This window comes from Poecilia formosa, unplaced genomic scaffold, assembly GCF_000485575.1.
Source record: "Poecilia formosa unplaced genomic scaffold, Poecilia_formosa-5.1.2 Scaffold32, whole genome shotgun sequence".
Classification (NCBI taxonomy): domain Eukaryota; kingdom Metazoa; phylum Chordata; class Actinopteri; order Cyprinodontiformes; family Poeciliidae; genus Poecilia; species Poecilia formosa.
In genome coordinates, this window is record NW_006799971.1 from 668660 (window position 1) to 692194 (window position 23535).

General features: G+C 39.0%; 1 protein-coding gene across 10 annotated transcripts in view; it reads right to left on the minus strand.

Moving 5' to 3' along the window:
• Window positions 1-23535, minus strand: part of fat1a (FAT atypical cadherin 1a) — a 97062-nt gene that overhangs the window by 48630 nt on the left and 24897 nt on the right. For all 10 annotated transcript variants that reach the window (XR_476029.2, XR_001661783.1, XR_001661784.1 and 7 more), the window contains exons 3-6: window positions 21567-21881; window positions 8429-8490; window positions 1735-2064; window positions 760-976 (exon numbers count right to left, since the gene is read on the minus strand). Coding sequence is in view for 6 of the 10 variants with exons in the window: in XM_016670287.1 (XP_016525773.1) it covers window positions 760-976; window positions 1735-2064; window positions 8429-8490; window positions 21567-21881 (924 nt within the window). In the remaining 4 variants the exon portion in view is untranslated. The remainder of the gene's footprint in view (window positions 1-759; window positions 977-1734; window positions 2065-8428; window positions 8491-21566; window positions 21882-23535) is intronic.

A 23535-nucleotide genomic window follows, 5' to 3' on the forward strand; every position in this document is an offset into this window, starting at 1 on the left:
GTTGGATGGTGGTGATAACAGGTTGGGTGGTGGTGGTAAAAGGAGGCATTACAAATTCTGCTTTGGCTCTTAGGTCCTCTACCAGTTGAATGTCCCTGCTAAACCTCCCAGTGAGTTATCCAGGACACATCCTGAATCACCTTAAATTGCTACTTTCAATGCAGATGTTTGGGTTCCGAAACTGAAAAATCCCAACTCCAGTCAGAATTCTGACTTGGAGGCCCCCTGTCCAAAATGAAACATGGCTGCTATATGCAAAAGGTCAAATTTGAACTTTTTACTCTATTAATGTTTGAGATGCTTATTTTAGTTTTTAGGTGCTATGAACCTACAGCAGTTAGCAATTCAGCAATTAGAAGAAAGGTCATGTCAGGGAGTCAGTTTCATTTTACTCTGCACCTCACAAAAATCTATGAAATGTTTTTATGGAACTGTCCTCATCAAAGTAATTAAAATGTATTATTGGGTAAAATAACATTGAAAAAATATTAAGTAGCAATGTTAGCTTTTGCTAATTTAGCTGTCAATTCTATTCTATCTACCTTACCTATTTCTATGAGGTCTTATCACAAAGTACCAAGGTGAGTCTCTTTCAGTTTGCACTGTTTTGAAGCTAAAAGCTAAATTAATTAATAAAATACACTCAAGCAGCAGAAGAAACACATTCACTATATTAGTCCTACAGTGTTGTCTAACTACAAGCCAGCATTTATTCAGCATGCATAAACTAAGCAATAACGCACAAACAGAAGGCGCTACCTGTGATCTCGAACCACACCGGAACATCAGAGGACTCGGTGGCAACGACGCCCACCATGTGAGCCACCGGGTCACTTTCCATGACCGAAAAGGTGAAGGGAAACTCCTCGAACCGCAGTGGAGCTGCATCAGCTGGCACCTCCGGTTTGGGAATCCACTCGATGTGCAGGCGACAGGTAGACGATTTCTGAGGCCGCCCGTTGTCGACCGCTTTAATCTGAGAAAAAGAGTAAAAAAAAAGTCTGTGTTAGGATTTAACTTGGAAATGAGCTTCTGAACACACCTTACCTTACCTTAAAGTTAAATCAAACAAATTCTGGGACAATTTATCATCCAGCAAAATTTGTTATGGTGATGTGTCTACAAACAGGTATTTCAGAACTCTAACACAATACCTGACATTTTGCGTATTAAATCTTCTTCTGTGTAGTTTCCTTTTGAAAGTGAACTGAAGTTTAGTAAGTAGCATTTTCTTGCAGCGGAATGTGTTTTTAAGAAAGGGCACCGACAACTTTACAAAAAGACAATCATTACCAGCAACATGTGATGGAGGAACTTAGAATAAAAGATAAAGCAGAGTTAATTTTCACACACATAACACATTTATTTCCAAGTGATCTTTGGGAACAAAGATCTTTGTATTGCGGTGAAACGGTGATGAGACATTTGACGGTTAAAGTGTAAAGTCGCATCAACACCTGAGAAAAGAAACTCATTGTGACACAAACAAAGATTAAATTCTGCTTTCTGTCTCCTCTACTCTTGTACTCTGCATGTGGACTAATTAACACTGCATTTCCACCAGAATAAGGTGGGGTAAAGAGAAACAAAACAGAAGGAAAAGCTATGCAGCTGGAGAGAAAAACAGGATAATAAAACAGTAAAATAATAAACAAGCATCTGCTGTAATGTTTTACAGCTTAATGAGCGACTGTGCGGAATCAGGATTGTAAACATTTCTGGGTAAACGCTCACCGTGAGGATGTCGTATTCTCCGGCAGAGGAGAACTTCTTGGACGACACCAGGCCGGTCTTGGGCTCAATAAAAAACTTGCCATGTTCGTCTCCTTCCTCAATGCTGTAGGAAATTTCGGCGTTGGGCCCAACGTCCTTGTCCGACGCGATCACCCGATACACGGGGTCTCTCTTTGTGGATCGCTCTCTCTCGGGTCTCTCGCGCTCTGGCAGTTGGATCTTGTAGATCTTCTCCAGGAACAGCGGCCTGTTGTCATTGTCGTCCAGGACCTGGACGATGACGCGGACGGTGGTGGATTTGGGAGGAACGCCGTGGTCAGTGATGGTTACCTGAGGAGACACAACGAAGATGTTTAAAACTAGGAAGTTGAAATATTATCTTATGTAGCCAACTTTATATCACACCCCATCTCTGGCATTCTCAACGAGTGGATTTTGAAAATAATCAGATTTATTTTATGCTCACAGTATGTAGCCAATCAGAAACCTCTGAATGTTTTGTAAAACTGTATGTGCTCCAAAAAAATCAAAAAAATATATAACTAAAAAAAAAAAAAAAAAAATCAAGTCCCAGGAGCAAAAAAAAAATTCTTAGAATTAAGTATGCTTATTTAAATAAGTTAAATTAATAAATAAATAAGTATCCATCAGAATAATAATTAATATGAAATAGATGTGCATTTAGTGATCAAACAAAGAGTATCTTATTCCTTTGTTGTCCGAATAAACAGTTCATTGATTTGTAATAAATTTGTCACAGTTAATCTGGGAAAATAGAAAATTTACCATGATTTTATTTTTATACATTTTGGACAATTAAAAGTAGGCTGTGTTGTTGTAACATTAATAAAACAAAAGATTAGAATTATTCATATCTCTGGAAGATGTAGAAGTAGTCTGTTAAATTTAGTGTGACTAAAAATCAATATTAATGTTTATTTTTTTAATGTTTTGGAGTCACAAAACCAGAGACCTGATTTGACAGAGAATCTGAGAATCTGACAAGGAAACTAAAGATTAGGGTGATGACTAGGAGGCATTCCAACCTCAGTGACCTGGACCTCATCACAAAGGATAAATCTTTATAAAGCAGTGAAAACATGCAAGATGAGGGATGAAAACCGAGGTGTTTCCAGTGATTATTGAATAAACATCTGAATAATGTTCACCCTGCTAGTTTTTAATAAAAGTTTTAAAAAAAAGCTAAAACTGATATTTCTTTTAGCTATCATTTAAGGTATCAACTTTTTGGTTTACTGAAAATGATTTTAAGCCTAAATCTATCAGAGGTATGAAAGTGGTTCATATTCATAATTGCAGCTTCAGCTGCACTCACTCTGCTGAGCCGATCCTGCGCTGAAAGTAAACAAAGTGACTTATTGCTCTCAGTTAAAGACCGGAGGTTGCTCAACCTCTGAAGTGCTCCGGATAAAAGACAATGTGAAAATAATTTTAAAAAATCCTTTATAGAGCCTTGACTGAAGTCATATGTTGACAGTTGCTCTGTAAGACTTTTTTTTTTTTTTTTTTTTTTTTTTTTTTGGAACAATGATTCACCACGTCATTGTGACTTTTGTCAGATGAGCTTACAATCCCTGAAGCTTACTGAACAGAAAAGGAGCCGCAGGCTGACCTAAACAAACAAAACTAAATCCCACAGAAAAATGGGATCAGGGATTACTGGGCACTGGAAGACGTGCAACCATTTCCAGCTTTGAGCTGAGAAAAAAAAATACAATTTAAGTGAAGGAACAAATGTCACAGTCATTTAAAACCATCTGCTAAGTACTTTACTAAAACAGTCAGCAGTCCGCAGCCACACACACACCATTTGCTGCCATACTTTCAATTACTAAAGTAATGTGTTTCTGCTTTTCTCGCAGTGTCTGCAGCTGTCCATGCTGCTCACGTGAGCGGAGTCAATTAAACTGGCTGACAAGAAACTTGAAGGAGAATGTCTCTCCGAGGGATGATGTAGGGTGTTTGTGCTTTTCCTGCGCAGTGTCACGGAAAATTTCACAATAAACAAACTATAAACAAATTTGTTTTCCAGCTCTCCGGATGCTTGATATCCTGCATGGGGTTAAAAAAAGAAAAAGCTATGTTTTGCTTTTGCCGTGATCTGCTAGTTATTTTTAACCTTACGTGCATTAAACAAGCTAATATACCCAAATAAGCCAGAGCGCCTGTCTGGAAATTCTTTCCTGGTGATTTCGGATTGCTAACCAACAAACAGGGTTTTAAATGTGATGATGTCATCGCAACACATTGAGCTTGATGCTTTAAGCTTCATGAGCCCGCCGCACCACACCTTCTCTGATGTCCGTGCAGCACACATCCCCGACCCCGGCGTCGTTTCTGAGGCGTTTCGGATTATTTTGGACGTTTTAATGTGGAAGAAGACTTTTCTGGAAACAACTGTTTGTTAAGAAATAACATCTAAGAAAATAAAAAGTGTTTTGGAAAAACTATTGTAGGTAAAGCGCCTAAATGGAGAAGTTCTAAAATGATGTAAGAAACTCTGCCTCTGTTTGAAAAATTTGAATATAAATGTAAAGTTAATTTATTTCAACTCACAAAGTCAAAATTATTATATATTTAATTCCATACAGATATTTTCAAGCCTTTATTTTTGTTTATAATGAGAATTTTTCAACTTATGGCTAATAAAAATATTGAAATACTGCTAGTTAGCATGACAGCGCTGCTCAATGTGCTAATGGTGGAGAAATGGCTTCGCTGTCATGCTAACTAGCCTGATCATTCACAACAGGCTCTGCTAGCTGCAGAGAGGGGAGGGGGAGGGGAGAGAGGCTCTGATTGGCTGTTTCTAGTTACCACTGGGGAAAGACAAAGAAGTTATATAAAATGCAGTGGGAAGGACGGAATAAGCCAGAGTACCTGTTGGCAAAGGCTCCAGGCAACAGATGTGAAGGGCCCATTTACCTCTGCTTTAACATCACAATAGTTCCCTGCAGTCCCAGGCCTGAGTAATCGGCATGTCCTGGCATGTCCCACTTTTGCTGTTTACCAAGCCCCCTCCATCCTCCCCTTCCTGTGGATGAAGGTCTCTGATCCTGCCGCTTGAGCCCAGACCCGGAACAAGAGCAGCTTTGCCTCTTTCTGAAATTCCCCCACTGCTTTTAGCTCTTTCTCTCTCCCTCACACACAGAAACACACGACAGCTACCAACCCCCATATTCCTCATCATAAAAGCTGAAGGCCTGCTGTGTTCCCTCCCACCTCGTCTTGGCATTTAGTGCAAACAATGCCGACTCTGCCCCCACTCTAATTGCTGCGCATGTTCCTCACGGCTCCACATGTTTAGTTTCTTCTCCTGCAACAAGTCGCTGTAGAAGAAGAACTCCTCAGCAACACTTTGCATTGACTTTCTTCTGCCAGAGACTGGCATAAAATAAAAACATTTTAAAAAAAACTACACCGGTTTCTTAAATACCAACATAAAGAGCTTCTTGTTGAATTTTAAATAATGCAAGATGAGCGGGAACAAATTGCCTTAGTTGCTATGGTTTCAATGAAACATCAAAGCTGACATCACTTGTTTTCTTGAAACTATCCCATTCACAGTGAGCAACAAAGCCACTTAAATGGAATGTGGTATAAAACTTTTAAAAATGCTTTTATGCACGAAAACTAAATCTCTCATTAAAATTCTGTAATGCAGTAATTTATAATAATTTGAAAAGTACATTTAAGAATAACCTCAGTTAAAACAAAATGCCTCACAAGAAAAGTATAATTATAAGTAGCCAATAAAAGAAAACCAATAAGTAAGTAAAGCACAGTTCAAATACTAATTAAAGCAAACCAGAAGCAGCGAACACGAGGAAAAAACCTTCTGTGGGGAATAGTTCATAGTCCCAGACAGATCTAAAGGCCATGTCTGCTTTGGTTTTTAGCATGAACTCTGAAACATGTAAAAGTATCCAAAGTTTATATTGGATCCCAAAATAACACAGAAGTTATTAGGCCAGCTTTGACTAGGAACCCAGGATATTTTTTTTTCCAGAACTTGTTTTCCTGAGTCGTCTGCACTGTGCAGAAGCTCCTCCCTTTGCAGGACTCTCTCAGAAACAAAATGTGAAAGTGTATCATAATCACATCAAAGTCAGGACAGGATGCAATCTGCATACATATTTCATAAACAAAATTTGGGGTGTGTACTAAAGAGGCATAGGAACACAGATGCAGCTGCAGCTGCAGCAGCAGCAGCAGCAGCAGCGTCTTGTTTCCTATAAATCTGCTGAGGACCCACAGTCATTGTGGTTCTTTTATTTCTGCCACAGAGAATAAACGGCTTTAAAACCCAACATTAAATCTCTAGTTATCACTCTAAATAAAGGATTTATTTGCTCTTTCACCAAATACAGCTGAAAACAGACGGTGATATCTTTTACAGCTAAACAACGTATGAACTTCAGGCCATTTTGAACTTTAACATCCTTTCACAGCTTAACATCCTCCTTATACAAGCCCCCATTTAAAGTTCAGAGTAAATGCTGAAGTAGAGCATGTTTCTGGGGTCAAACCCTGAGTCTACACCTACTGTAAGGAAAGTGAAACTTGGATTATTTTGATTCAGTAAGATGATGTGAGGCTGGAATTTCCTGGCTTTTACACTAGCAACAAAGTAAAGACAGTTCCAGGACAACATTACAGTTACCAGTAAGCCAGCAAACATAGATGAGACCAAGTTGTGAAACACATCCTCAAAGTCCTGTTGTGGTGAGTAGGCCGTCAGCTTAGAAAGCAACTTTAACGGAAATAATTCTGTCTAAAGAACAAAAAGCAGGTTACTGCTGTTTTGAATGGCAAAATAACACAGTGACAGCCATCAACGCTGGAAAACTCCCCCTTTCTATGGGAAACTGATCTCCATCCAATGTGTCTTTAAGACAGTTTTGTATAAACTGAACAGACATAGCTTGAGCATCCAAACATATTTTCTGCTTTCTGAATACCAATCCCTATGATGTCTTTTAAATCAGATCTCTGGGGAACCCCTCATCTATAGCTGCATTTCCACTAACCAAAATTGAAATTATGAAAACAAATCAGCTTAATGTAAACATACCAATTAAAAAAAATGTCACATGACCAACAACTGGGTGTTACTGTCAGAAACGACAAAGAAGACAACAGGAAGTAGTAGGTTGATGATGGTTGTTTGTTTTTGTTTTTTTTTAGGACAATGTGCAGCTGGGTCCACCAGAGCTCTGACAGCATCACAGTTCATAAAAAGTTGTGTGTCATTCCAACATGTTGAATCCATAGCTCTTCTGTAAAATGGCTGACTACAGTGTCTCCAAAATGCTGCATACATAGCCACTCCCAAGTAGGCGGGACTTGTCGCTCCAACGCCTGAATAAGACGCTGACGTCTGATGAATGAAAGATGAAGAGCGCTACTGTTACATACTGAACTACTGACACACTGACATGACTGAATTATGAATATATCTCATAATATTGTTTACATCCATCGCTGCCTTGATTTTTAATGACAAATTATGTTAATTTGATTTCATTTCTTATTTAATGGAAGCACTGCAATTGCAAAATAGTGTATTTTTACCATCAGCAGAATATAGACAAAGATTTGTGCACATTAGTAATGAAAAGTCAGCTTATGAAGGGACTGAGGAATAATAGTAAATAGACAAATGGAGAAATTTCAAAACCAGAGTAGAAATCTGATCACGCTCAAATTATAGATACCACTTAACATTGGTGTCAAATGTCTCTAAAGGCATTCAAATAGATTCAAAAACGGCTGAAGTTGGAAGTTGATCTTGAATAACACCACGACCTGTCATACTGAGAACTTTACTCACATGGAAGATGTAGCAATCTAAACTACTGGACAGAGTAGATATGATATTGTGATATTATCTACAACATTAAATAAACTATTTTTCTCTACTCCTCACTGTATGCTTCCCTATATTTATTCTCAGTCTTGTAGTTTAGCTGGTGTAATGAAAAAGGAGCAGAGCAAAATATGAGCTACAACTCTGACAGAGGCAGCAGAACCTAAATGTAACAAAGAAATCACGGCTTTGCATTGCATTCAACAATAATTAAAAAGTGATAAATCTGGTCTCTGTCATCCATAGAAACACAATTAAAAGAGCGATTACAAACATTGGCTCTGTGGTGTGAAAGAGGAAGGGAGGCATCGAGGGAGAGCAGAAATGTGCTCAATTAAATCCCACAAGTTTAGACATTGGCCTGGTGGGTTTACAGTAGTTTCCTGTCTCAGCCTGCTCCATCCTCCATGAGACGGAACATTGGGAAAGAACAAAGGAACAGTCACCAGTCTCTCCCACACACCTCTGTCTCTATCTCTCTCTCTCTCTCTGCCCCGTCTGGAAATCGGTAGGAAAAATGACTCCAGAAAGACTCTGCTTGCATATCTATGAAGACTTCTCGGTTGGCAACATGTGGCATTCGGTCAAAGTTGGCCTGAAAAGGCCAAACCTCACAGAAGGAAAATCCCCAGCTCCCCAGTTCGATTTTGTGTTGTTTTTTTTTCTATCCCTTGTTCTATGTAGCTGAATATGTTAACCTTTCCATTTCCCCTTATTATGATGATTGTACATTAATTAATTTCAAACTGAGTTATTCTCATAGTAATAAGATTGAGAGGGAAATATCAGTCATAAAATGTTTACCTCCAGTATGTGCTCGTCTTGTTGCTCCCTGTCAAGTTTCCTCGAAGTGGTGGAAACCAAACCTGTTGGAGACAATTAACAACAAAGGAAATACATTAAAAGATATAAATACAAAACAAATAAGTGATGCAAATAACAAAAAGAAATGATTAACTTTCTATTATTAAGTGAAGTTAGTAGGCCTGTCATGATAAAAATTTTTGCTGGACAATAAATTGTCCCAGAACTCATAGCCATGAATGACAACATTGTTGTTTTGAGATCATTTTCAAGTAATACAATAGTAATAATGGGGATAAAACTGCAAAGAACTCATTCTCAAAGATCAATAAACTTTCAATTCAAATGAACTTTTAAACACTGGAACTAGAAGACATCTGGAATATCCAAAATAAATCAAGAAAACAACAGAAACGACAAATAAAATAAATGATGAAGCCTATAAAAACAAAATTATCTTTTAAAAAAGGGATAGATGATACCAGACTGAAGACTGTTATCATTCAGTTTTTGGTAAAAAAAAAGAAAGGAAAAAAAGAGAAAAACAATAAATCAAGCAAATGAAAATTATTGAATTTATTTTACTTTATCAAGCAATTAATTGATTTACTGTTTATTGTGACAGGCTTAGAGGTAAGCATAAAAAAGCCCAGTGACAGACAACCAGAACTTGCCAGAGTTTGCCCAAGATTGACTTGATTGAGGTGAGAATATTCATTAGTTTTTCATAATGACATTTCTGACAATGTTGCTTAAATATCTGCATTTTTTGGCCTCTATAGTTCAAAGTCCACTGATGAAAATATGCTGTAACTGTTTGTTGCAACCCTGAGAAATACAACTGCGTCACCACAAAGCATGCAAACATGGAAGTAGTTTTGATAAAGCTTCTCTTGTAAAATTTTGGTGCTTGAAGTGCAGACAGCCATTCCTGGCAGAGTCGTTTTTTGCAGCATGCTTTATAAAACAAGCCACTAAGTAAAAAATCACTGTCTGTCATTTTTATTAATTGCTTCTTCCAAGTCTGGGAGGAACAACAGCTGGCAAACACTGGGATGGTAGAAAGTGATGGCAACATCATCTGACTGGGGAAAAAAAAAAAGGTGAAAACAACTTTAACAATGCTACAGCTCACCGCAGGGTGAACTAATCTGAACCCCACTGGTTACCTCATCAGTTTGAGCGACATGTCTCAGTCTGGGGGAGCACTTTGCCTGTGGTTGTCTCCATTGCCAGACAGCCCCCCCCCACTCACTATACAGTGACATGTGTGAAATATCACAAAGATCTGCAAATAGTATCCATACAACAGCGTAGGCCTGACACCCTACTTTTAGTTTCTCCACAAGCTGAATAAATAGATGGCTCAGTCAGACATCAGACACCACAGAAAGTTTAGAAAAGCTTCTGCTGTTAGTTTGGATGCTGTAATGGACTTCTTTCATTTGATTTAAAAAAAAAAAAAGCTGACTGATGTCATGTGACATCAGTTCCAGAGAGAAGCTTAATAGTGAAAGTACAAACTGGAGTCTTGAGTTTCTTGTTAATGTAATTTTGCACCAAAGTCACAAACAAGGCATGAGCAGAAAGAGCAGGGAGGAAGGGTATTGCTCCATTCTCCATTATAGGCAGCGTTCAGCACTCACTCCCACTGTAATTGCAACTTTGTAGAGACTGAGTGTAGAGTAGACATGCCAACTCCGACCGCACCGGAGTTTTATGCCTGCCACAGTGCATTTGATTAGCATAAAGCAAAGGATTTCGGAAACCCAAGCCCATCAGTGGCACATATGCCTGCAACAAGAATAGCCGGCCACAACTTATAGGTCCACAGAAATAACCATGCCTTGCACTGAGATTGAGGGATATGAGAGAGGCACCACTGCTCACTTTTTTTTTTCTTTATATAATCCTCTCGGTTTTAGGCTTTATTTAATCTTCAGAGTGAGCTGCGAAGATGTAAGTCCTCTCATATTTACTCAGAAAAATTGAATTCTTGAAGGTGCAACCTGTAAAATATATATAGCTCTACTTTCAATTACCATTGGGCTCATTTACATTTTGCAAAAGCTCCGACTTAAAATACAATTTTAAATTAAGAAAAATGTATATATAGAGAAATAGAAAACACTTCTCTCTCTCTTTCCAGCCTCACAAACTCTACCAGCACAGTGGGGAAAACAAGATGTTCCAGCAGTGACATCACAAATTATGTAGAATAAATGTGTGGTTCACGCAGAGATTATTCTTTGCCATGTTGCACGGTGTCTCGAGAATTAACATCAAAACAAATAGTTCTGGTGTGCCGCATCAAAACAGGCCACACTGACCAATTATTCATGTGCTCCAGCAAGACCGGAGATGATGGATGATCGTGTTTTTCGCCTCCCCTGTGCGCTGTGTTAGGCAACTCTTCACTTAACATGGACTCTGCAGTGGAATACAGATTACATTTTTCACACCAAATCTGATGTATTATTTATCTGCAGAGCCGCTGCTTAATCAGCGTTAACATGGGCGCCATTAAAGCTACAAATCTTATAATAACAAACATAAACAATAATCTGCATGTCGATCCTTTACTTCAACCAAAATTTGAACGAAGCTGGCGAAATGCAAAGATGCAGAGCGTTTTTTTTGCATAAACTCAAACTTGTGATTGGAGTAGCTTACACTTGAAATGTGTTGATGACAGGTTGCATATTCCTTCTGTTTATAGCCGCTTGTATGGATGAGAAGTTTGAAATAAGATCTTGTTAGAGAGCAGAGAACAAAGAGCTGGATATGAAGAAGCATTTATGCCTTCTCAAATTGCAGGTATGTTTCCATTAAATTACGCAAACTGAAATTACAAAGAAAACATTTGCTCAATGGAAACACGCCAATATTGAAAAATTTCACGTTTTTCAATAAAACGTTTTTGCGCTAGAAATGAGGTGGTTTTTATCAAACTAAATGTATTTCACAAAAGTGTCGCGTCACACAGGTTGTATGATTAACGGGTGGATGTTACTACTGGTGAAAACCACGAAGAAGACGACAGGAATTAGTTGGAAGATGATGGTTTGTTTTTGTTCCTCACAGAGTGGAAGCTTTTCAGGAACTTAACCAAACCATCAGGCATTTTATTCCTTATCGACAGAATCGTTGAGGTTTAATGAGGTGCCCCACACCAATCAGGACTGATGTGATGATGTGCTCCAGTTAACTGTTGAGTTTATTCAGCCAGGTGAAAAGTTTGACCTCACACGAAGGCAGAGCTTGAACCATGAGATTTTCTGTAATTGAAACGACTAAAGACGCTAACCCAGTTTCTGTCAGACTGAGACTTTGGTCAAGTTTAAGCTATTATTGTGAACCTAAAATGAGAGGCTATTTCACAGTTTGTGTATGAATTATTTATGAAACCTTTACTTGATTTTTGAAGAAAAGAAAAGGCTATTAGTTATCCCCAAATTCTTATTTAAATCAGTTTGACCTTGGCGTGGTGCGCTAGATGTATCATTAAGCTGTTAAACACAAACACTTAGGCAGTTTTTGTAACATTTTGGAGCCAAATTCCTTCTTTGGGTAAATTCATCTGCTGGTAGTTACACTGTACCGTACTGTTATCTCAGTTTGGGGATGGACACTTGCAGTATAATCAACAACTTAACAGAAAAAAAACAGCTGAAATGCTGAGCCGGAGAACTAGCCCACTCGATGAATGCTACACTTTTATTTCTGTCTTGTGAGATTGATTGTGAGGCCAGCGCAAGCATCTTTTAACTGAAACCAGCCTAGTATAGCCATCACTGAATTTGCTGAATTTGAATATCTTTGGGGACAAAAAAAAAAAAATGGTTTTATTTTTTATTATTGTTGTGAAGCTTGAATTCTGTTGAAGGTGTACTGAGGTTTCTGTCAAGCCAATCCTAAAAGCCACAACAAAGGAACATGAATCAGAAACCTTTTTTGAACAAAGTGAAGGCAAATAAATTGGACTGAAATACTGCATTTCACTGAAAATTTAAAAAATATATAAAACAACACAATACGTTGTTGAACTCCGTAAGAGACGACGGAAGAGAGCGTTTCTTTTTGCTCAGGACATATGGGAATATTTTGTAAGAAAACAAGGAGCTATGTGTTGACTCACAAACAAAACAAAACAAAAATAAAAATTCAAACAGAAATGGTTTTGTGCAGCAGTGGGTTATTTTCCAGCCTTTCATGTTCCCCACAATGGAAAATCAGTTACAGTCGAGTCAGAAATGAAATCCTGATTTTGTGGCTGTTGTAAACCAAGCCCGTATTTTGGCTTGATATACTCGTGTTGGCCGTTGGTGCGTTTTTGTTTGCTCCCAGCTGGCTCCTTTATGTACTACTGTAGGATCTGTAATATTCAACTACTGATATTGCTTTTGGGAAATTATTCACAGCTAAACTCTCCAAGATGTTATTAACCCAGCCAGGCTAGACAGTCACCAGAGAAGGACTCAGGACTCTGTTGGCAACTGTTGCTCCAGTCAATAAAGGTGCATACCTTTCTGTCACTACCTAAACGTTAAAGTACCATGAAATAACTGGTTTTAGAGCCAGAGCTGACCAAAGAAGAACACACACGTACACACACACAGAGAGACTCGGGCTGACAGTAATTACAGCCATGCTGGTTTGAGACGGGGAGTAAAACAACAGTGAAGGAACAGTGGCACTCTCCACCATGTCCTCCAGCGCTACCGCGAATGTTCAGCTGGAGACCTGAGGGGGATCTGGGCATCCTGGAGGTCATTGGTGTACTTTGTCTTGGCACACTGTCACTGTGATTAGCAACGTTAAGAGTTGCACACATTTCCATGTGGTGCAAAAATCAGTCAGTGGTAGACTAATGCAAACCCAAAGCCAACCCAAACCGTTGTGGTAGAAGTAGGAGCTGCTTTTCTTTCTTTTTCTTTTTTATTAAATGAAGCCAACCAGGAAATGCTGAAAGTTCACTTTTATTGTGCCATGCTTGGCTGCTAAACTAATCCCCCCTTCAGAAACATTGATTACTACTAACAAGCAGGTCTGCACAGGCTACATTAGACACCTTTATAAATACATTCAGGTAATAATAAAATGAACAGTGTCAAAAGAGACTAACTGTTTACAGTGAAACTGAACTTTATCTGCATTCATTTTTTTCTTGAAAGACAGCAATTAAAGCTGCCATATGTAACTTCTATGAAAAATATGTTTCTTACGTATTTGTTAAAACTGTCACTGTTGCCTCCTGGGTTTGATTCCTGGGGCGGGGTCTTTCTTCATGGACTCTGTATGCTCATGTGTTCTCTCCGGGTACTCCAGCTTGTGACTGTCAGGTTGATTGATGAGGTGTGAGTGTGCGTGTGTGCGTGCGTGTGCGTGTGTGTGTGTGTGTGTGTGTGTGTGTGCATGGGTGTTTGTCCTGTCTGTCTCTGTGTTACCCTGTGATGGACTGGTGACCTCTCCAGGGTGACCCCGCCTCTCGTCTGCTGACCACTGGAGATAGGCACCAGCACCCCTCATGACCCCACTAGGGATAAGTGTGTTAGATAATGGATGAATGTCACCATGTTATGACAGCGTAGCGCAAGACAGATAATCTGTGAAAAAAGTGGAGCTCCTCTGCCTTTTCTCAGTACTAACCAGAAACAACCAATCAGAAAAAGCAGGATGGTCTTAGTGTTGCCAATAATGCCCATGTACGGCCCACTCACGCACCCTAAGTCATATTTGATATATTCAGCAATTTAATAAAAGTAACTTACTTGATTGTATTATAAAATGGCACTATGTGGAAAACCTATAATACTGGGGAAGTTACTAACAACCTGGGTACCATGTGGCTCAGTGGTAAAACGGTGCAGCACACAGAGGCTAAAGTCACGACCTTTCCCTTTCTCCTGCTGAGCAACAGATGAATAAAGGCCACTAGCAGCAAACAAATGTCTCCAGAGGGCAGTGAAAAGGGTTTGCTGTCAAATTACCGGAAACACCAGGAAGTTGTTGGAAGTATGCCTTTCCTATCTCCCTTCCCCTGACAGCGGCCACTGCTTTGTTAAACCACAGATAAGACCGCAATGTGTGGGTTTTCTCCTGCACAAGCTTGTAGAAGGAAACCCAGAAGGGCTACCCCAAGTCAAGCAGTTTAAGGTCAATGGTACAAAATACTAAGGAAATCTATGTGTAATAAAAAATTGCCTTTAAAAAAATATTTCCCATTATTCTGGCTTTTAGCAAATAGAAACTAAATAAATGGTAGTAATCACATTTGGCCTAGAGTGGGAATGTTTATTACGATTTCACGTCAGAGTGTGAAAAAAATGCCTTTTATATAGTGTATGTAAACTTGTTGTTTTGATTGGAGTTAAAGGAGCCAATTAAAGTTAAGAAGGACCTTGTATAGATAATCAGATATCTGATCAGATACGAGTTCTTATCAGCTGAGCCTCACAGTCTGACGACAGCGACAAACCTTTAATCTAAGGTGAGGTTTCCATCGGCACCAACCTGAAATCTCACGTGTCTGCATGTCATAAATTAATAATAATCTATTAGAAAAATGCAATTAGTCAATACTGGGGCTATTAGAGTAGATACAGGAAGTCCAAATGCTTTATGTATAGGTTGTATTGCAATAACAGGAAGTAGCATAATGAGCAGTTAGTGGGATAGGAGACATATTGTAAAAATCTTTGCTACAACTTTAATTCCTCTGCTCAGGTACAGCAAGCTTCCTGCTGTGTGTATGTGTGTGTGTGTGTGGATGTTGATTCTGACTGCTTGTTCTGCACGGGCGCTCCATCTTAACACAGATGTGTGCACTGGCATAAAACCTTGGGTCAAAGTCTGTTGCAGAGCAGAGGCATTTCAGAGGAGGCAGGAAATGATTCAGCGGGTAATGAACGCTGCTCACTCTCCCACAGAAGGAAGGTGGAAAACCTGCCTGAACAACCCCTGAAAGCTCGGAATGCTGACATGTCAGCGTGAAGAGAAAATAAAAGTCGGCGGAAGGCGGGCCGGAGATCTGAGAGTTCTTTTTGTGTTTTCTTCTACTTTCACCCCCGAAGTGTTAAAATCTTCCTTTGAATCTCCGTCCATACAACCACTAGCACTGAGAAACAAATCAGTTTATTTGTCTCAGATCCCACAGACAAATAAACTGACACATACCAGTTTCAGTTCTCCTTAGCAGGGTTAGAACAGGTTTGGGTTTTTCATTATAGTTTTATTTTGTAATCACAGTAGTAGTTTTCACACTTTGTTTAATTTTAGGTGCAGAATTCAGAAAGTAACACATTGTAATTATGTTTACTTCTGAACAGAAGATGCCATTTTCAAAATAAAAATATTAAAATTATTGTTGAACAACAAACTGAGAACTGAGTTGTTGTTGTTTTTTTTTTTTCCAACTTTAGCTGCTGCCGTTTTGCAGACAGACATGAGATGAAGTAATTAGCCAGTGGCTGACTTAAGCTGCTTGTGTCAATTTTACATCAGTTCAAAAAAGAAATAGATTCATAAACATAAAAATGAAGGATATTACATCCATAAACCCAGTATGTTTTAGGTGGTTTTATAAATGCACAATATAGTTCCAGTTAGCCATAGCTTTTCCCCGTTGATCACCGTTTTTATTTATTGGACCTCACAGAAATGTTTTCTTAAATGTGTTAGTTTTAGTGAACTGTAATAACATTGGTCCTGAGGCGTCGAATCAAGGTTGAAGAGCTTGAAACAACTGTTGGAGGGGATCAGATGTGAGCAGGGCAACTCAGCACTGGTTCATCTTTTGAAAAGTGAGGTTGACACAATATTCAGACTCAACTATCTGGAACTGATACAGAAAAGCTAATTCATGCAGCTGATGGGATCATTTCCTGTCCGTGCAGCTCAGGTTTTCTTCCCCTTCAGGATTCTTTTAGGAGCGAGGTTACATCAAGATGTTTTGTTCTGCATTTTCCAATGATGGCACTGGCAAAAATGTGAAACGAAATACATACAAAAATGGCCGAAGAGCTGGGCTTGCACTTAGATGACAGAATAGATTTAGTGAGCTTGGCAAAAAGAAAGACTTTTATCCGAGGCTGTAGTGAATCTGTAAGGGAAAATAAAATAAAAAAAGGTTGGCCAGCACCACCCAAGGCGTGAAGTGCTTGTGCTGTATATATGTGAGGGCAGAGCCGGCAGCAGCAGACCATAGCCCATGATAGATCTATTTAGCTTGGAACACAGGTCTATGAAGTTTCAGAAGCCGCACAAAAACACAGCCCTGCATGTCTTTTCCTTTTTCCCTCCCCTTTGTAGATGTGCCAGGACACTGCCTGTGCCTTCAATGCAAATTTAGAAGGTGTAATTACAGAGATGCATGTAGTAAATTTAAATCTTTTCCAAAAGAAAAAAAAAAAAAGCGTAATATGCGGCAAGATTGCTGCATGGACTTTATGATGTGGGGAGGTGTTGGGACTATTTTTACGTTGCTTAATACCGCAGATTTAAGTACATTTTTAAAAATTATTGTAATCGTTCCCTGTTTTGTGGGAGAAGTAAACCCACACCGGGCCTCGCAAAAGTATTCATACCCCCAATTTTTTTTTTTTTGGGGGGGGGGAATTGTCTGTAAAGGCAAATAATTGTGAAGTGGAGGGACAGGATGTGTGGTTTGCAACATGCTTTTTACAAGTAGCTGAAAATTGTGATTTGCATCTGAATTCAGCTTGTTTGAGTCATTACTTTGGAGAGTCACCTGTCAACAAAACTGCAGCTGTCACTACCAGCTTTAGACGCAGCCATTTTAACCAGATTTAAGATCGGTCACAGTGGATGACGAGTGTCCTGCCACAGGAGTTGGAACGGAACGAAACGAAACGAAACGAAACGAAACGAAACAGAACAGAACAGAACAGAACAGAACAGAACCGCAGACTCCTTCATTTGTGCCGCAGTGGAGAAATTCAGCGAGTCAGCAGCAACATGACAGATAAAAGTCAACGCCTGTACTTTTACTGAAGCTTCTAACTCATTTTGATAAAACCATTGTATTATAGCTCTGATCACCTTTCCCAACCCAGTAGACTTTACAGCTTACCCACAGCATGATGCTGCCTCCACCATGTTGTATGATGTTCAGATGATGGTCAGGATGCTCTGTCTATTTTTAGATGATGCTAGGAGACATTCAAACCTTGAGATGTAGTTTCAGAAGCTAACGCTAACGTTCTCTCTGCCCTGTCCGCTGGGCTCCAGGATCGTCATGGTGAAGTTTGTTCTCTGATGTTAACTAACAGGGCTTCACGGAACAGCTTTATTTCTACTGAGATTAAATTGCACACAGGCCAACAACCTTTACTAATGAGGCAACTACATTTTATTTAGCGTTAAGAGAGACGGTGTGAATATAAATATATTTTGGGGGAGAAACAATTATTCAAACATTTTTTTTTTTTTTTCCCCAAAAAATGAACGTTATAGTCAATGGCAGAAAATCCCTAAAAGTGAATTGATTCTTGTAACATGACTAAATGTGAAAAGGCTCTGACTCTAAATTCCTATTGTAAAGTAAATCTTGTACTTGTTACCGTCTTCTTTAGTTTTCCAACACTTTGCTCCATGCAGCAGACTCGCAAAAAAAAAAAAAAAAAAACTAAATCTCAGAGAGAGAGCAGTGATTCAGTGAGGCTTCCTCTCTGTGAACCAGTGTTAATCAAACTCGCTGGTATCCCGCAGATAAAAGTTTAAACATGCTTTGACATGCATGAATAGGCGTTATCCTTCTGCTCCTATGTTATGTTTTCTTTTTTCCTTTGTTCAGTGAGCTCCTCTGACAGTCATAAAAGATTTAGTAGATTTAAAAATTTCACTGTAAAGAGATTTTCCCTATGGTGGAAGTGAGCAGGGACTTCATTACATAATCTGAAATCTATATGTGGGGTAGGAATAAGTGATGGTTTATGAAAATCTGTTAGCACTAACAAAGAAAGCCTGTTTCAGGAGAAATCCAAACACAATGTGATATCTGTGGATAGATATGAGTCAATAATTGTTCATGCCATAATCTCATTTTATCCTGGGTTGATTCTCAATATAAACAGAAAAATCTAAGTACATTTCTCAAAAGCTTTGAAATTGTTTTTTTAGCAGATATATACATTTATTATTACTTTTATCAGCATGCCTAAGCTGAGCTTTTTTATGCATGCAGACAGAACACGAACCATATGTGCAAACTGGAAAGTCCTCACGTCTCTTTATTCTTTATCTTTTTTTTTCTTTTCCTGCCTGTCGTGGAGAGTGCAGAATCTCTGCAAGGCTGTTTTGGGAGGTAACTTAAATAATGAATCCTTATTTGGTCTGAAAATTCCCTTCACCACTTCCAACAAAAATAACTCCAGTTTGTTGATGTGACTACCTTGAGAAACAAGACCACACACATCAGCGAGGACAAACTGGAGCAACTGCTGCTCTGCACCCCCCACCCCTCCACACACACACGCACGCACGCACGCACACGCACACACACACATACCCTCCTGCTTTCAGCTTCCTGATCAGCTGCATTCAACCAAGTGGGCTGCAGCACACTGCTCGTAATTTTAACCTTTCTCTGCACAGCCTCTTTGTCCCCCTGCCCACTTCAGATTTAACCCCACTGGAAGCTTTGGATTAGCCTTTAGTGTGTCTCTCTTGAAAGAGAATCTGAAAAGAATTGGTGTTTTTTTGACCTTCCAAACTGCCAAGCCATTTTTGCTTATATAACAAACACAACTACAGTTATGAAGGTCGCTGTTCATACTTTGCAGCCACATACAGTTGTGTCTCTCAGTGGATGTGAAAAAAGTACAGATTTTGTGGTCAAACGTTTTTTTCTTTTAAACACATCACCACTTCTGATTGGCTAAAGAGTTCCTCGTGACGTCTCCTTCCTCAGAAGCTCTTGCGACTTGGGGAAATGTGTGTTTTTGTCTTCCAAATTTAAGTTTCTGCTAAGTTTTCAAATTTTGAGTAAAGTTCTGTTTGTTTTTAACAACTTTCTGAATCCATAAGATCCCATACTTGGAGATGGGCACCAGCATCCCTGGTGTCTCCAATAGGATAAGCGTATGTGATAATAGATGGATGGATAATCAGTATAAAAATATGAGCAGCTTTTTTCACTGGTATGTAGATGATTTATCTTTGGTTTTCAAGCTCCAGATCTTTGAGTTTGGAAGGCCTCCTGTCACCTTAATCTTTAGCATTCAGCATCAACTGTCAGATTCGGGTCAGGACTCTGGCTGGCTGTGCCAAAAACCATAATCTTACTTCCAGTCAGCAGAAATATGCTGGTAAAATTAAAAGATCAATAATCCTGCCAAGGGTATGCCAATTCATACCCTTGGTATGACTTCAAGGGTATTTCATACCCATGAATTATTCAAGGGTATGAATAATTCTGGCCTTACTTGTAGCTTTTGGGGGTTTTGAGAGATTATAAACTCTATGTCCCTAAGGTCAGTTTTGATTGATAAAACTTTATTGTTTTATAGTCGATAAGTAGTCAGTAGATTTAGTTTACTTATTTACTTTTGTTTTATTGAATCAGTAGCATCAGCTAGTTTATACGCTGTAAAAAAAACATATTTAATTTACGGTAAAATACCGTTTTGTTTTGTTTTTTACAATGCAGTAAACTTGATTTTTGTCTGTTGGTTCCATAACTTTTTAATTTAATTGTTAAAAATTCTGATTAATCTGTTTTCTTGTCATAAATAATCTGAGAAAACATAGAAATCTTCTTCTTTTAAGCCCAACTGTTAAGTCAATACAAAGGTAATTCATACTTCAGCTGGGCTTTTGGGACATTATGGCACTCAATGTATCATATAAATGCTACAGGCAGGAAAGGCTAGCGTTTCCTAAACAAGCCAGTAGTCTTAATAAATTACATATCTTCTCCGTAGCTTTAAAAACATGTGGATTTATCAGAGAAGTCTGTCTTTACATGAAGCTTCACTTTCCATCTATCAAGAGCACTTTCTCCTGCTCTACCACAAAACACAAGCAGTCTGATCTGCTTTAAAAGAAATCACTGAAATATTAATCGTGACATCACTTCCAGAGAACCATGTGAGAACACACTTTAGAGTGTCAGAGTGAAAAAAAAACCCCCAAAGGTTCAGCTCGCTCTTGTTGTGGGTAAAAATACGCTGCTCAGACGGCGCAAAGTTTTAAAAGCAAACAACCAGCAGCTTGACTGATGCCTGTCGCCTGGAGTTGTGATCCATGTCACACACAGTAAAGAGCTCATTATGTCCGCTGCATTCAAGGCCTTTAAAGAAGCTGAAGAGCTATTTCAGGTTCATTTTATCTGCGGACATCTCAAGTGATGATACGACCACTGACACAGAAATAGCTGACATCTGGAGTTTAAGATCGTGTAGTTATTAATAAATTAAACCACATGTACATGGATTCTTGGAAATATCTGCTTTTCATATCTTTACCCCAGATTCCATAAAACCATGTCTATGAGTCTGACACTGAGACCATGGTGCTGTTTCACCGCCAAAATGCACTTATTGTGCACCTAGCGTTCAATAGGGAGGTAACCAGCACATGTCCACCAGTCACTCACGACTCTAGGTTTATCATGAAAAAATGGTTGTCATACAATATCTGTAAACATGTATAACACGGAGCTGAAGTTGGCTTCCAATTGCGGCTTAAGTTTCAGCAGATCGATGCTAGTCACCAGCCTCTAACGCAGCTTAGCAGTCTCCTTCTCATTTGCCAGCCCAGGCCACTTAGTAAGTGGTGCCGACCTGTTATTAATCAGATGGGTAGCTGGCTTTGGCACGGATATAGTCTGCTGTGACAATGAGGTAGCCAATGCTAACAACAGCTTACCCAGTGTTAGCACTATTTTATCTGGGCTAGCAGAGGAAGAAGGCAATCCTGTGGGTGACTAGCCTTGGTATGCTAGTCACTAGACTCTCCAAAACTAACGCAAGTCAATAGTCTCATTTTCCTGCGCCGGTCGCTAAGTTTTAAACAGATCAGTAGCTGGCTGAAGAATGGGGATAGTGTCCTGTGACACGGGACAGCAACCACTGGGTGAACAATAGTCTTAATTTTGGTGGTGAAACTGCAATCTTACCGGTTTTGGTGTTGATGGCAAAGAAGCCCTGTGGATTCCCACTGGTGATCCTGTAGCTGAGCCTGTCGCTGGCCTTCGAGTCAGGATCAGCTGCATTAATCTGGATGATCGACACGTCTTTTGGGGAGTTCTCCATGACAGAGGGGTAGTAGACAGGTTCAGACGTCTGCGGTGCGTTGTCGTTGACATCCTGGACTTCGATGTAGACCTCAACAAAAGCTGAGAGGGGCACCACACCACGATCCATCGCGTAGACCGTTAGCCAGTAGTGGGGGGTCGTCTCATGATCCAGCAGTTCTTGTGTTCGAATGACACCTAAGGCATAGAGACAAACAGAGAATTAATCATCTTTGGAGTTTGCATCATATCTCTACTGCTTATTTTCAGCAATACACAAAACTGAAAAAAAAGGAGGTTCTGGACATGAAAAGGAATTGCAACATGTCAAGGTAGCACATAAACAACTACCAGTCATTGCTCTCCTGTTTACATTTCCCTGCCATGAAGGGGCTCCAACCTTCAGCTGAGCAAACAAAATAGCTTTCAAACACACATATGAGTGGTATGGGATGACAATGGCTGAATGCACTGCTGAATGAGCAGCTCCTCCGACGTGAAAGAAACGTATGTGACACAGAACTGGACAACTGTGTGCTTGATGGATGCCACACATTACTGATCTTATAGCTGCCACTGACTCTCAATCAATGGAGAGAGATGTTTGAATGTGACCAGCACCGTTAAAGTGGATTGTTGATCTTTCTTTTGGAAAAGCTAAAAGCAAAGTTCACGTCAGTGAATTTGCTTTTACTTTTGTACTTTTAATCTCTGTCCAACTCCACTTGGGGAAGCACTCATCGGGTGCTCAGCAGGCACATGCTAGCATGGGGACGGATAAGTGTGAGTAGGTGTAGAAAAGACAGAGGACATTTCTCAGAATTTGCTTATACCATTGACAATATGAAACTGGAGCGATTATGACCAAATAGGCAAATTCACAAGTATGTAAATTGCAGGAAAAAAAAATTCATGTGTTATAAAACCAGAACAGCAGCAAAAAAAAAGAGGAGAAATTCTGAGTTCCCATAAAAAAGTGCAATATTCTTTGATGTTCCATACATTTTTAACAACATTCACAATGATTTTTGGTAAATAAAAAGTTTATTTCAGTGACTGCACTTTTTATTTCCTAACATCATTTATTCCATTACCTGTGAAAGACCTACAGAACATGTTATGGTTTTTATCTACATTAAACATAGCAACCCTCCAATAAAGATTTGTTCAATTGACAGGAATATTTTCAGGGTGATCACTGATAAGACAAGCACAAATATTACTTCACAACATAATTCCACAACTTTGCCCTAAACGGAACAAGAAAAGTTTGTTTTTCCTATAATAAATTAAAGACAAAGCAGCATGGCATAACGTAAAAAAGTTACTATGGCAACAACAATGCTGCTAGTGGCTTATGAATTTTGGTACTTCTGCAGTTAAAGAAGTTTCCTTTTTGGATGTTTTGCGTCAACCAATATGTAAGTTCATACCAGCCTTTTGCAACATTTGACATCAGTCTAGTGTACGGGAAGTTGTTTCTTTTTACCTCAGTAAATGACATCTACCAGTAGGAGATCACACTCAAATATTTTTGTTATTAAGTTATAATATATTTAATAAAAATAATTGGCCCTAAAAGGAAGCCAAAGCCCAATAAATGGAAATAGGTTGTGATATAAGTTTTCCAGGGTCTATACATCTATATAATATATATATTGTAACAATTTATAGTTTATTAGTTTACTTTGAAAGGTGCTGATTAGATAATATCATCTAATTTGAAAATGTAGAAAGACCATCTGAATTTTTATCACTGTAGTAGAGAATTTTTTTCATTTAAATTTTGAGCAATTTTCCACTGTCACATTTTTTAATCAGGTCAACTAATTACTATCATGTGATGTGACAT